The 14,362-nt window shown below is 39.4% G+C and overlaps 1 protein-coding gene across 4 annotated transcripts in view; it reads right to left on the minus strand.

Annotated features, from left to right (window-relative positions):
• The window catches only part of TBC1D9 (TBC1 domain family member 9), a 51,270-nt gene that overhangs the window by 35,060 nt on the left and 1,848 nt on the right, over positions 1-14,362 (minus strand). For all 4 annotated transcript variants that reach the window (XM_086747196.1, XM_086747195.1, XM_086747194.1 and 1 more), the window contains exon 2: positions 1,508-1,618. In XM_086747196.1, the coding sequence (XP_086603322.1) occupies positions 1,508-1,618 (111 nt within the window). The remainder of the gene's footprint in view (positions 1-1,507; positions 1,619-14,362) is intronic.

A 14,362-nucleotide genomic window follows, 5' to 3' on the forward strand; every position in this document is an offset into this window, starting at 1 on the left:
GAGTTGGTACTCATAGGTGTGAGTGAAACACAGTTGCTTAAATTGATGTCTTCTTTCAGGTCCGATACAATCACAAGTAGCAAGAAATACTTGTGCTAAGATGAGCTATTAAAAAACTTCCTATTGGATTCAGAACATGACATAGCTTTGATATCACCTTTGTTAGACATACAAATCATATGCTCGTAAGCATGGAGCCTGCTTTAAACTGCTAGATTTACTAGATCCATGGCAAGCTTTCATCCACTCCTCCTCCTCTTCCCTTTTCCAAGAGACAGGATTTGTCTGGAGGAAAAGTGACTGAAATAATCTAACCGCCAAATTTTACTGGGTGAATGGGCACGGATGGGAGGGCACTGTTAGGCCAGAAGAAGTCTACAGCTTCACTAACCAGTTTTTTTTTAATGTCAGGCAGCATTGGGGTGCTGGAAGTTACCAGTCTATTTAAGAGATGACAGGCAGGTATTCACTTCTCATTCATTCTCTTTCTCAATTTGCTTTCAAACGAACAATTTGGCCAATCAAGGCTAAATAACCTTGACCTGCATTCAGCTTCCAACATTATTTTCAGAGACGGCAAGCAGAACCACAGGTTGATTTACATACTGCTGTAGGCTACTTCCAATAGGTACCTGACCACAGAAATGAGCATTTAGGATTTACAGGATCTGATGCATACAAAAATCCTACTTAATGTACCAAAATATCAACTTCATTGATTTAACCAACTACTATAATGACACAAGAAACAGTCTTACAGTTAGATCTGTCAAAGTTTGAGTTTTAAAGACCAAAACTCTTAAGAGTTGTTGCATCTGCATGAGAATATATGCTTCTGTATTGAACTCTAACCTAGGTACCATCTTGCTGAATTTCTAAGTGCATCATATTTAGAGGGACAACACACACGGAAATAACCCCCCAGGAGGTGTATATCCCTGGGATCTAGACAGCATTTATCCCGGAGGAGACCGAGCTCAGTAACCAGGAAATACCGCACCGATATTCAGTACTCAGGTGACAGCTGGGGTTGCACTATCTTCCCAGTTTCTAATTGGGTAATTTTTGGGCTATAACTCAGGTACTCCTCTTACCATACTCTTTAGAGATATCCCATCACCCAGGAACGCTGCACTTCAGAAATGCTGTAAGAGTGAGCCATGGGGATGGAGAAGAATATGCAAGGAGGAGGGATGGATACTAGACTGCTTGTCTGGGAACATCTTTGGGAGATGAAGGGTGGGCAAAAACAGAGGCTTCTGTCCCTGCTCCATGGCTATTTCTGGTTTCAGTCAGTTATTGTGCGTAAAACATACACCCATGCTGGCACTCAAAGTCCGAATATTAGAAGCTCTGGAGCTTCTTCATTTAACCACTAGAGCTGGTTTTCATCTTGACCCATTTATTTGTCCTGAAACGACTGCGCCCAGCAGGCAGGATGCTCTATTAGTTATATGGCACAGTATCCAGGAAAAATAAAACTCCACGTCAGTATGTTTCTTCTTACCACAGGCGATAGTCCAATAGACCAAGGAGTCTGGTGCTTGGTAGAGGATTCGATATGGTGCCACTCTGGCACTGGAGTCCAACACGACATCAAGAGTACCCACAAGGAGACCTATGGAACAGGAAATTCTGATGAATACACAGTGATGGATCATCCAAGATCCCTCCTATTTCCCCCCCTACAGCAAAACATAGACTTATGTATTCATCCTCACACTTGTTGCCTCATGTTATATAGAGGGAAAGTGACTCAACAGTGACTCAACAGGCAGAAATCTTCAGCTTCAACAAGACTTCATCTCTTAAATATACATCGATTCTAGCATAAAGGCAGACAAATTGAAGCAAAGCAGAAGGTAGTTGTTTTACAAAGCCATGCTTAAAAGTGATTTCATTCTTTCCTGTTTTTCATACACTGTTGGAGTCCTGGGGGGAAAAAAAACCAAAACAAAACAAAACAACAAAAAAAACCCAGACAATACACCCTAGAAGGGTCAAAACTCAGATGTCAGCCAGGAAAAACTAAGATTTCCAGCAAAAATAATTATGCTACTTAATAATATAATTCTTTAGGGTAGAAAGGATCAAGATGCCTAACAGTCAAGCTGTTTTTTCAGCTGGAAGAATACCGACAAAAGACAAAGCCATACTATTTTCTGAAGTGGCTTTGAAAATTCTTTGCTACTGAGAGGACCATCAACAGTTGCATACCAAATGCTACCAATGATTCCTAACTGTAATTTCACAAATTCTAGACCCTATTTTAATAGGAAATCACACACAAAACAAAAAACTCTAACGCCCTAAACCCTTTCCCACAAGAAGCCCTATTTATTTTTAAAAAGATGTAAAAGTTTTCCCCCTTTTCACCTCCAAAAAGAATTTTAATTTCCCCTGTAGAGATGTCAGATTTAAATTCTCATGTTGAAGTTCTCAGCAAATTCACATATTGAAAACAAAGGGATGAACTTTCAAAGATTTTTTTTCTGCAAATACCGATTGGAGTAGAAATTACATGTTTTTAAACAGCAAAATAAATGGCATGCACAAAAAAAAAACCCCAAACATTCTAAACCACTCCTGTTAAAACCATTGTCTCCTTTCAAGTGGCTGTTTTCATATTTACTGTCATAATTTCTTAGTTCCTCATTCTGCACTGTCATAATTGGTACAGAAGACTGCTTCCCTTGCTGTCGTTCTTTCAGATTTGCTTTATGCATAACAAAAACATAAAACCACCACTCATTTTCCATCTTAGTAGATCCTTTAAATCTGAACTGAAACTGATATTTGGAAATACCCCACCTATAAATGATTTTGCATTTCCTCCATTCTATTTTTTTTTTCATTTGTATTTTGTTTTATACAGGTCAGATCAAATGTAATCCCTTCCTGCCTGATGCATCAATATCCACCACTTCTTAATCCAAGAATTCTGAAATACACGAGAAACAAGTCTGAACACAGCATCAGGTGATCATTAAGCAGTGTTAGAGAGCTATCTGCTGATTATAGGATATGAATACAAAATATTACTGTAAAATATCCCAATGTTCATTAGCTTAACTAGCTTTAGTTATTCTTATTGCCATCTTAAACTCTCTTCTCTCACGCATTTTGATTACTGCCGTACACTGACAGGCTGCCTTTGATCAATCCCCCACCAGCTCTCCTTAGATACACCTTGATTCCTTTCAAACTCAGGAGATTGGAGTAGGTTATAATGTTCCCTTAAACTTTTTTTTCCCCCTGTTAAATAAAATCTCCACTCTAGCTTCACAAAGCCAGTACGGCCCTGGTCCAGAAAGCACATACATGTGTGCTTCAGCCACGGGCAAAGATCCTCAAAATGCTTAAAGCTGCTAGCGAGCTCACCAGTATTGCTCAACTGGAGTGCAGACCAAGCCAGACACTACGCTGCGTTAATCACCTGGGTTTGCTGCAAACACGATGCAGGGCTTCCACCAAGGCTCCTCATGCTTTGCAGCTTCACATGTTCACTGACAGTACTAAATATGCAACAGCCGTGACATAATATCTAAATAAAGTTGCATGCTGGCCAAACGTAATCTCTGAGGTACAGATACACTGTCAGGTCCCTGTAATCTTTACAAATATGCTTGTTTCTTTTCTCCTGCTGTATTTCCAAATCTTGGTGTGTGGGTGGCCCTGCCAACCACTTCTGCCACTAGTTCTAGCAGGGCACTGCAGCTGGGATACACAGGTAAGGTCAGGGACGAGAACAAACCTACTGACTTCTGCAACATCAAGCTAAGAGGAGCTGCTCATCCTACCTCCTTCTCCCTGAGATGTGAGAGATAGGCAAGGAACATCCCCCTGTCCCTCCAAACAGAAATAATGCAAGACAGAGTAGTGTATTCAAGAAATGTGAAGAGTGCTATTAAAGAAAAAAAAAACCAAAACCACACAAAACCAACCAAACAAAAAAACCTCACCAGCATTAAAACAGATGGGAGGTAGGTAAGGAAGAGAAAAGAAAATACTTTCCACTTGTGCAGTAAGTACGAGTTGCCCAGTGCCTTTTCAGCAATGGAAATAGGTTGTTGAAATATCCACACAGTGAGGTTAAAGGAAGAAAATTCACAGAACTCCGTGGAAATTCAAAGTCTAGCTTACCAAGATAATTGCAACAGACAGTTTATCAGTAAAATTTTACTTATATATGAAATAGCTGTTTTGATAGATGATACATGCGATATTTAAAAAAAATAACGTATGTGTTTTTATATACCTTAAAGCCAATTAATATCTACTCTTGCAATCATGGAACTATCCCTGACTGCTGTCCTTCAGTAACTATTCCATTTTGGATTGTAGGTCAGTGTTGGTTTTCTGGGTTTGGTTGTGTGGGTTTTTTTTGTAATGCAGACATGTGATGCAATCAGAATGAAATCACAGCAGTTCAAACTGATAATCTCCCTGAGGAATTTCTACATTAAGTGATGATATTTTTTTTAAAATATTTTAATAGTGTTCATTAATATAGCAAGTACCTTTTGAGACAGGATTAAGAAATAAGTAACTGAAAGTTTCTATAGAACAGAACAAACAACAAAGAATCATATTCCTTAGATTAGACTGGTCCTTGGGCAAGAGCCAGTGAATTATCCAGGCACCAAATCACGTAACTACACTGATTACAAATTTTTTTCCCATTATTTCATCAAGTTTCTGACTACATCGTGAAAAAAAGAGAAGGAATTCCAAATATAAGAATACTAAATCTGCAAGCCCTTGTTCAAGCAAGCAGTTTTCATGAGCTAAGTTTAAGGCATGTGTTAAAGTTTGTGGGATTAGCATCTGGCTAACTGATGATAGCCCAGATCCTGACAGCACTCAAGCACAAGCAACCTTATATTGAGGAACAGTACCATCAGACACACGCGCCAAACCTAAATACAGGGCAGGAGGGGAAAAGGGAGGGATAACGCCTTCATTTTGTTCGATACAACTTTTTGAATAAAGTCAGCTTCCTCTTTTGCAAACTTGAATTCTAAAGCAAAGGTCCAGAAAATTGTCCCGTGTTTTACCTCTTTTCTGTAAAATACAGGTATTAGCAGAGGAAAAGTAGTGAAACATAATATCTGAAACAAAGGAATACAAAGCCACAACTGGCTAGGGGAGCCAGGCAATTGCTCTTGCATGTTGTTACTGGAAGGACATACAATGTATTAGAGGGTATTACTGGAAATGGGTTCCGTTACCTGATGCAATTTATGCTGAAGGAAGAAATTATACTACATTTTTATTTATCTGATCACTGTGCCTCAGATTTAGTTGTAAACTGGAGAGCAAGCCTACAGCCATTGCACAAAGCATACAGATTAGTAGTCTGTATTCACACATTAAACTATGACGTGCTGTACTTGTATCCTTACACTAGCAACCAATTTTCAAACTCTTTTTTGCTAGAAGGGATTATTACCACATGAAGCTTGACCTCCTGTGTAACACAGACCCCATTCAAGCCAAATGATTTCTATCTGACCAAAGGACATTTTCCAGAAAGGTCATCTTGGTTTGAAAACTACACCAAATTGATTCAGCCAGTTAAGACCCTTCCAAGTACCACTGCACCCTCTGCTCTGTGGAGACCAGCATTCCAGATGGCTTAAAGTCCCAATTAATTACAAATTGCCAACAAATGGTATTGAAATCAAGGGATGGCCTCCAGCAGAATCAACTTGTTGCACTGGAAGTTACTACCATGGAAAACACATACTATAGTATATGGACTCAAACAACTATAACAGGCCGCAATGTTTTCAGCTGTTTGGATATCTGTGGCATGGATCTTTGTTGCAGAAATATTTATCCCTCTTTTCTTTCCTTTAAAATATAACAAGTTATTTTTTTATCTTTCATAGGAATTTGTAAGGATTTTTTTGCAAAACACCAATTACAGGTGTTTTTACAGGAAAAGCAAGTTTATATGTCTTACTCATGAACAACCTTTTCTATTACTAAAGGATTTTCTTACTGACAAACAGTAAACTCTCTTTCACAAAAAGTCACGTCTTGATTTAAATAAAACATACACAAAGATCAAGTAGTCTTTATCACCTTTCTGCATTCCCCCTGACAGCAATCCTATGATTATGTTTGTGAGCCTGTGGTGTTTTACTTGCTAAAATACACAGGGTTCATAAACTAAATTGGATTACACATTTAAGAATGAATATCTAGATTATACATTCCTTTAGCACACCTCATTAAAACACCAAAGCAAATTTATTTACTGCTTATGAATGATCATAAATAATGACACTTCAGATCTTAAAAATTACCAGCAGCCACGGCTTTGTTGCACAGCAAACACTATCAAAAAGCTCAGGACAATATCAGACAGTGACGCTTCCCATTCAGCTTCAACCACGCAGTCCTCAGACTCAAGGTGCTTTCAGCACACACCGGTGACCTGTGATACATCCATTCTTCAGTGTCACAGGCAACTTGCCTAGAGCTAGAAGGAAGTCACCTCGCAGTTGTTGCCACTGTTGTGCCTGGTACCACCACCCAGGGACACCCTCCCCTCCTCCAGTTTGCCAGACAAGGATGTGGTATTCACACGGCTCCGGAGAGCCAAGCCCTGCCCCGCCACATCCTTCTCCCAGCTATACACTAACACAATCTACAGCCTGACAGTCTCTTAAGACACCTTCTGGTAAGAGAATTTTATTTTTTAAATGCCTAAACAAAGAGCATCCATCTTTTTAGCGTGTAGAGCAAATACAGTAGTACACCCTCCAGAAGACCTAAGATTTAATACAGGTCAGACTGTGACTCTTGCAGTCATGCTCATGAGCTGTCACTCAAATAGTTCCACGGATGTCAGCAGCCTATTTGTGTAATTATGCAATTATGAAAAATTGCAGTGTCACATGTGTCATTAGTAAGAATTTTTCAAAACAAGCATCGTGACACTCCAGCAATCAATAGGGTCATCTGAAGTCATGTTTGCACCCTGAGCATTCAGTCTTATATTGATTTCATGGACAATGAACAAACCTTTCCTAAAGTTTAAGTGTTACTTCCTGGACTATAAAAACAATAACTCATAACAACACATAGCTAAAACATACAGTACAAGCTATTGTTTTTCCTAGTAACTATAATGAATCATTACTCTTCCATTCTTTCTCAACACAGTCCACGTGTTTATGTGATTAGCACTCTCATTTGTTATTACCGGATGAGGTCATCCCACCACTTGTCTGTCAAAATTCAACCTAGAGCAACAATCTGAACTCCACGGGTAACACTGCAGACAAATCCTTTTAAAGGGGAGGGTTAATTCTATTTGACTTCATTTCATGGGAGAGCCTAAATGCATTGCAAATATTATACACCACTTAAAAGTAATCACAATGTTAAACTTCCAATCCTGGTAACTGTATCCACAAAAGTATGAAAAGAACCTCTTCATTGTGAGCATGATCCTTGGAACTTTATGAAAGGTTATAAGGTTCTGTTTTACAGTTGTTCATTCATACAAACAAAAGCAAAATAACCTCTAAATACTTATTTGATAACTGTCTTCCCGTGTGGGTTACACAGCATTGGCTTATACAGACAAGTAATATGGTATCAAGAAAAATAGATTCTTCTCTGAAACGAAGGCCTAAGATTTGTTAAGTCTTCCCCAATGCAGGGGGGTTACTGCAGGATAAAACAGTAACAAAGGAAAAAGTTGTCATTCCCCCTTAAAGTTTAACAGTTGTGACCGAATTAGATTATCTTCCAAACACCTTAATTCAAAAGCACTCAGCAATTGAACATCTACCACAGTACTTGTCAAAGTGTCCAAGCAACTCACGACCATCCCTGTAAAAATCTGTATCTTAACTCGAACCTAAATCTGACTGGGTTTAGACTCTCAGCTTTTAGAACTTTCTGTAACTTCATCTGCTAAGCTGAAGGACCCTATCATTGTAAGGTGTAACCACATTTGTCAATGTTATCTACTAAGTAACATTTAAAGTATTTTAAGGTTGTAAAACTTTGCTGTTTTTATCTTCAACAGAGAGGAAAACCATAGTGCGCAGTACAATCTATATCTATCACTACACATAGATACATACACACGCAGTAAAATAATTGCCTTTATTTCCACTGAGGCCCAGTTGTAGATGGTGAAACGTCCAGGCGCAGAAACTCACACAATAATACACCCAAGCAATAAGGTCGCAGAAACAAACCCACTAGACTTGATATGCAACCAAACCCAAGCAGAAGTAGGAAAAGGCTGAGTAGAGAGATGAGCACTGACAGGACATGCTAGATAGTTACAGGTACGTGAAGAGGAAATCGATATTTGGACAAAACCCCAAACAAATAATCTCACACATCTGAAGAAAATAAATTTTATACTACATGTCATTCACACCAGACTACATCAAATTATGGAGAAAGCGAAAAGAATATACACTGAGTTAACAAATGCCTTCAAGATATGATATAAACATTTACTCATAAGTTTAAAAAAAAAAAAATTACCCCTAGGAGAAGTTCAATCAAGTACCAAAACAGCAAGGAAGTCACCGAATTTCACTCAAAACTAATTATTTTTAAGTATCCCATTCTCCCAGAGTAGCATCATCAAATTAAACGGATTTCATCGAAAAGCAAAATTTAAATCAACTACCATCAACTACTATCTGCACCAACATAAGATTCAGATAAACTATGTAAGATGAAAGAACAAATCAAGAAAGTATGATCAATTGAAGGGGAAAGAAAAAGTCAAGAACCACCACTAAAGTAAGAAAAACAATTGCAGACTGAATCTAACCAACAAAATCAATGAGTTCTCACTTCAGTTCTTAAAACTGAGGACTGAAGTGCGCACAGTAAATTCAGCTTGAACTAAAGAACAGCCCCGAAGCACAGCGTGGTCAAATAGAAGCTAAATCTGAAGAGAAGCAATAGTTTCAAAAAAAAAAAAATTACTCAGTTTCTAACTGTTCTGACTGAATACCTGCGAACAGATCAGACTTCAATAAACTATCAGAGGAGGCACTTTAGCAGGGAAAGGAAAGATGCTGAACAGAATCCCAAGAACTTTGGCTAATAAAATACTGGTAAATACAGAGAGGAAGCACAGGACAGGACTGTGAGAAAAGAACCAAAAATACACTAAGAACTTACTAGGTGAAACTAAGACTGCTGCTGTAGTAGGAATTCATATACCCCTATCTGAAAACTTCAGGAAAAAAAAAAAAAGGAAAAAAAAAAGAACAATCAGAAACCAGGCCTAGAAAATACTTACAACCTTTCTTTTGAGAATAAAACAAGTGTCTCTGAAGAAATCCTCCAGAACCTAAGCCCACCTCAGCACCAGATTTAAAGGCAAAACGCAAATGTAGATAACTGAATATCAGCATTGATCATACATCAGAAGTAGGATTAGCAATCAAAGAGCTAAAGAAGAGTAAGATTTCAGTCAAATGCTTAATCTTTTACAGACCTTGTATCATCATACTTTAGCAAAGTCAGTGGCAGCAACAACTCCTGTCTATTATAGGAAAAAGCCATACACAGTGTGATACTATGAAGGAAAAAAAAAAGTAGAGGTTTCTTATGGAAAAACAGAGAAAGTGGAATGGATTCTGCCTATGCCAAATATTTACAAGAACAACAATCATATGAGGATATATGTTTTAATTAACTTTTAAAAGCATTTAAGACTGTATACCGGCATACCTTGTGGAATTGTTTTTAATTCTACAGAACTCTAAAACTGTCAAGGGCCCAAAACTCTGAAATACGGTATATTCTTACAAGGATGCATAACTGGACAATGGGGTGATGGAAATACAGAAATTGATGTGAAGAACTGCTACTTTCTCCACACCTTTCAGTGGGGCACCAGACAGTAACACCAAAAACCCAGTAAGCAATACAAACTCGGGTATAATGTAGAAAATTACTAAGAGGCCTAGATACCTATCGCTTACTCTATTGTGATCCTGCGTAGCACTTCCAACAGAGTTTCACGCAGAGATCTCAGGAAAAACAGCAGGTCACCCTTGAACTCCACGAGCCAAGCAATTACACTATGTCGGAAAGCAAAAACGGCAAACAACAGAGGCCCTACTCAAAGTGTAAAAGATGAAGTAGCATCAAAAAGTCTTTGACTAAGAAGCTTTACAGTACAGAAACCAGAGCTACACCAAGCATCATCTCTGGCACTGCATCTGCGCAGCCACTGTACTGCCTGTAAGAACCAGCGATCAACAGAAGTGTTATGCAGGAAATGAGACACCTTCCAATTAAACACCCGTGAAAAGCATCTGGGAATTCAACAGAAAGACTGGTGAGTAAATCCAGAGAATCAAACAGCAGCCAACCCTAGGCATCTGTACATCCTCTTGAAGTGGAAATGCACTAGTGTGAAGCAGGAAACGCACCCACAGCAGATCCTAACGAGAGGCTCAGCAGCAGCAGAACAGACTTGGCGTAACACCAAATGACAAAGTGGAGCAGAAGAGACTAGTTCCCACCCCAGGAGCCAAAACGAACATGGAAAGCTGATGGACAGGCTGACTGCTCATGTCAGTTATGCTAATGGCATGTGTTTTGATAAATGCTGTATTTCCAGTATCAGAAAGCACATGCTTTCTACTCAAGTGTACCAAGTTTGACACGCAAAATCCTAACTGCTTGAGCCAACAAGGTCAGATAACATCAAGTTTGCCAAAGCATGTACCATCATTTCATCAGGCAGATGATATACTGGCCAAAAGCTTTTATAAATCTTAAGTATAAACAGGTTTTCAAGCAACCTCTTCTACAGTCCTCTGAATTGAGAGGTTGAGAGTAAGATAGAATCTAATCTCCAAATCTGAGCTACTAACTGTGTTGTCCAGCAAGGCTGCAGAAAAGTGTTCCGAGTTAGAACACTGTCACACTATTAAAAATTATATAATATTTGGCATTGAAGGATTGCATCAGGCAATCGAGCTCAAAACCTCTCCCTTCTGCCCTTCCAATGTGGAGATTACATGATAACTCCTTCTGCAAAAATATCTGGGGAGAAAGATAGTACTTCATCAACTTTGCTTATCATCAGAAGTCAGCAAAATTCCACCTGCTCTCCCCTGCTTAAGCATTTGAATCATCTTTGGTAACATCTCATGGATTTACAAACTTGTACTGAATCCCTCACGCATGCGCTCTGTACAAGTTTTAAGCATAAATACCCTATCTGCAAAACAACTCACCCCTAAAAACAGCTACTGCAAACTAAGAACAATTTATTTGCCTTGAGATTCAAAGGGATCTTACAATAACATTTAAAAAAAAAACCAAAAACCAACAAACTTAGAATTTCATCCCCACTTCACACACAAATGTACACATGCAAAAGGAGCACAGCAGCCACCAGCTAATTGCTCCACATCCTCAATCTCTCTTCCCCTAAGCTCTAAAGTGCACACATTACTCCGCCATCAACTATTAGTTCCACTCATTCCTTGCAATATCGTTTCCAAGTAAGAGTTTGGCAAGCATTACCACAGTATAACAGAAAGCAGTGAGAGACTTTTAAAAAGTTATTTGCTGCATCAGAACTGAAGATACGCTTAATAACACAAAAGCATGAGCCTTTTAGTCATTTGTAAACTTTACGCCATGTTCAAAGTCTTTACATCCATGAAAGTATTATGGTCACACAGGGCCCAAACGATGAGAGAGGTCTTGGGCTCGCGTTCTCTCCAAATGCCTCTGCTTCTTGCTATGTAACACACACGGATCTCTCTGGAGAGGGAAGTATTTCACACAGGCCAAAATACCAGGCTGCCCAGGTAAGGGAGCTGACAAGCAGGAAGCAGAATAGGTATGAAGGAGGGGGAGTTTAAAACACCTTTGAGAATGCTCAAAAGAGGAAAGAAAATACTTTTTCCCCTGTTGGTAAACAAAAGCAAGATTAAACTTGAGTGAGGGTCACACAGAAGCAAAATTCAGGCATGGCATTATGTGCAAGGCATGAAACAACTTCATCATGGAAAAAGCTCATCAACCATCAAATACTTCTAAAGCAGAAAAGTACATTTTTTGGTCTTGCCGTGGAAGATTAATGCAGTGATGCAAGAGAATGTGCGTTTGCAGAATAGCTATGAAAATCCAATTTAAAAATCCCATTTATAAGTCTTTCCCATTTTTCTTTTGTTAAAAAGGAAAATAAAACCCAAACAACCCTTCAACTAAGTCATGCTTACAAAGGAAAGTCACATTGATGTGACCGGTACTGACATAGACACAATCATTTTCAAAAGACTCTAGGCCTTAATTCAGTGTAAAAAATGGATCCACACTGATTAGTAGAACGGCTGTACCTCTCAAGTAAACTATTAATCCGATACATTTTGTTAGCAAAGATGACTTCTAGGGGGTCACTAACTAGACACTGCCCTAACACATAACAAGATCCTAATGCTTCTGACTTGTTACAATCCAATATTAAAATAAGTGCAGAAAATGTTTCCAGTGTTCAGATGAGTATTTAAATAAGACAGCTTTCTCTGTTCAACTAAGCTACTTAAGTCAAGACCAAGGGGAGTAAATCGGTGCAGAAAGGGCTGATTTTTCACCCCTTCCCCCAAAGTGACTGGCACTCCTTTTCCTGCCAAGGGTTGCTGCACTCAGAGAAGACCCAGGAGAACAGGTAACACAAGCACTGCTCTTCTGCTTCAACATAAAGCCACCAAGAACTACTTTCACCCACTCCCAAGGCGATATAAGCTACTTGTTTTTAGACAGAGATGTTTCAGAAGACCTAAAAGATCCAGTCTTCTGGGCTTTGCTCTGGTGATGGTAACCTCCATCCACAGGAGGGCAGTAAGTGATGGAGGTCAGGTAAGACAGAGACCCTGGCAGCCACTTCGAGGGTGATTATCAGCCTTCAGCCACGTTTTCCACAGTCACAGCATCCAAGCACAGCATTTTGTGAAGAGGTCTGTCCCCAGCCTTCCCCTCCTCATTCCCATTCACCCACGGGGAAGCACTCTCTCTTTTTTCCGCCATGCCAACACAGCTGCATTAGTGCAGCCCCAACTGAAGTTCTTCAAAATCTGACATGTTCACAGATGGAGCGGAGGGCATTACTTAACCCCGAGCAGTTTGCTGACTGGTTAGTTCACAGCAAAGCTAGATTCGAGGGCAATGCCAGAGAATCAATGCTTCTCATGGTCCAACCACTGCTTACGTTACGTACTAAAGCCATCTCATGTCATCAAGCCCATAATCTCATCGATTTGAAAGTCAACTGTCATTCTACAATTTAAGACAAATTACTTCAAGAGACAATAATAAGGGAGTACAAGTCAGCAGAAGTTAGAGCTGTATTTACACCCTCTCTTGCATCTATACATCCAGACCACTCCCACCACAGTGAAAAATCTTGCACACAATACTTCTAGTCAACGTCAAGGACATACAATCTAGCTTCCCACAGAGCAACCAGGCTAAATTTTATACCACATTCATGGGTGGATAACTTTTTTTATTATATCTGAGCAAATCTCAGCATTACGTCACTACAGAAAGGGCAATTAAGGAAAAAAAAATACAAAACAAAACGAATGAAACCCCCCAAAAATACAAAAGCTTTTTTTCCCCGTTTCTTTACTTTCAACCAGATAACCTCCACCATCTCCACCTCTGTCACGAGAGCTGTACCATTATCATCTGCAGAACTTCCAGAGGGTCATCCTAAATGCTATCGTTATTGCAAATTACATACCCTGTTGACCATTTGAGGGTTCAGGTTTATAAATTCTGAACCCTCGGGATCAGCTAGGTCACTCAATATCTTTCTCTTAACCAGTCTCCTCTACCAAGAACAATCCATTGGCTTCCTTCACCTGCCTTGGCCCTCAATGAGCTGTAAGAAAAACTGGTCTAAAATTCCAGTAGTTCCATGAAAAACAAATAATCGTAAGTTCCACTTATTACTGTGCCTACCAAGCTGGAAGTGGCCTGGACACTCTACATCCCTTTCTTTCTTCCTCTCCCACCTTTTCTTCACCACTATGCAAAAACCCCATGTGCTAAAATGGCAAGGTCTGACAAGTTCCCATACAGCCCTTTAAATACTGCCAGCACTAATAACTTTCTGCACGCCAATAATGGGTGTTTGTTCTGTTAGGGTTCTGGCAACACACCAAAAAAAAAGAGAGAGCTATAACTTTTTTCCAGCCCTTCCCCATACAAATAAAACCCCTAGAAACTGTTTAGCTGCTTGTTGCTACTATCTCAATACCACAGCAGCTGCAATTCCAGGCAAAGCACAGACACTAATAAAAGGTACATGGAAAGCAGTTTTCCAAATACACAT

This window comes from Chlamydotis macqueenii, chromosome 4, assembly GCF_036417535.1.
Source record: "Chlamydotis macqueenii isolate bChlMac1 chromosome 4, bChlMac1.mat, whole genome shotgun sequence".
In the NCBI taxonomy this organism is placed as follows: Eukaryota; Metazoa; Chordata; class Aves; order Otidiformes; family Otididae; genus Chlamydotis; species Chlamydotis macqueenii.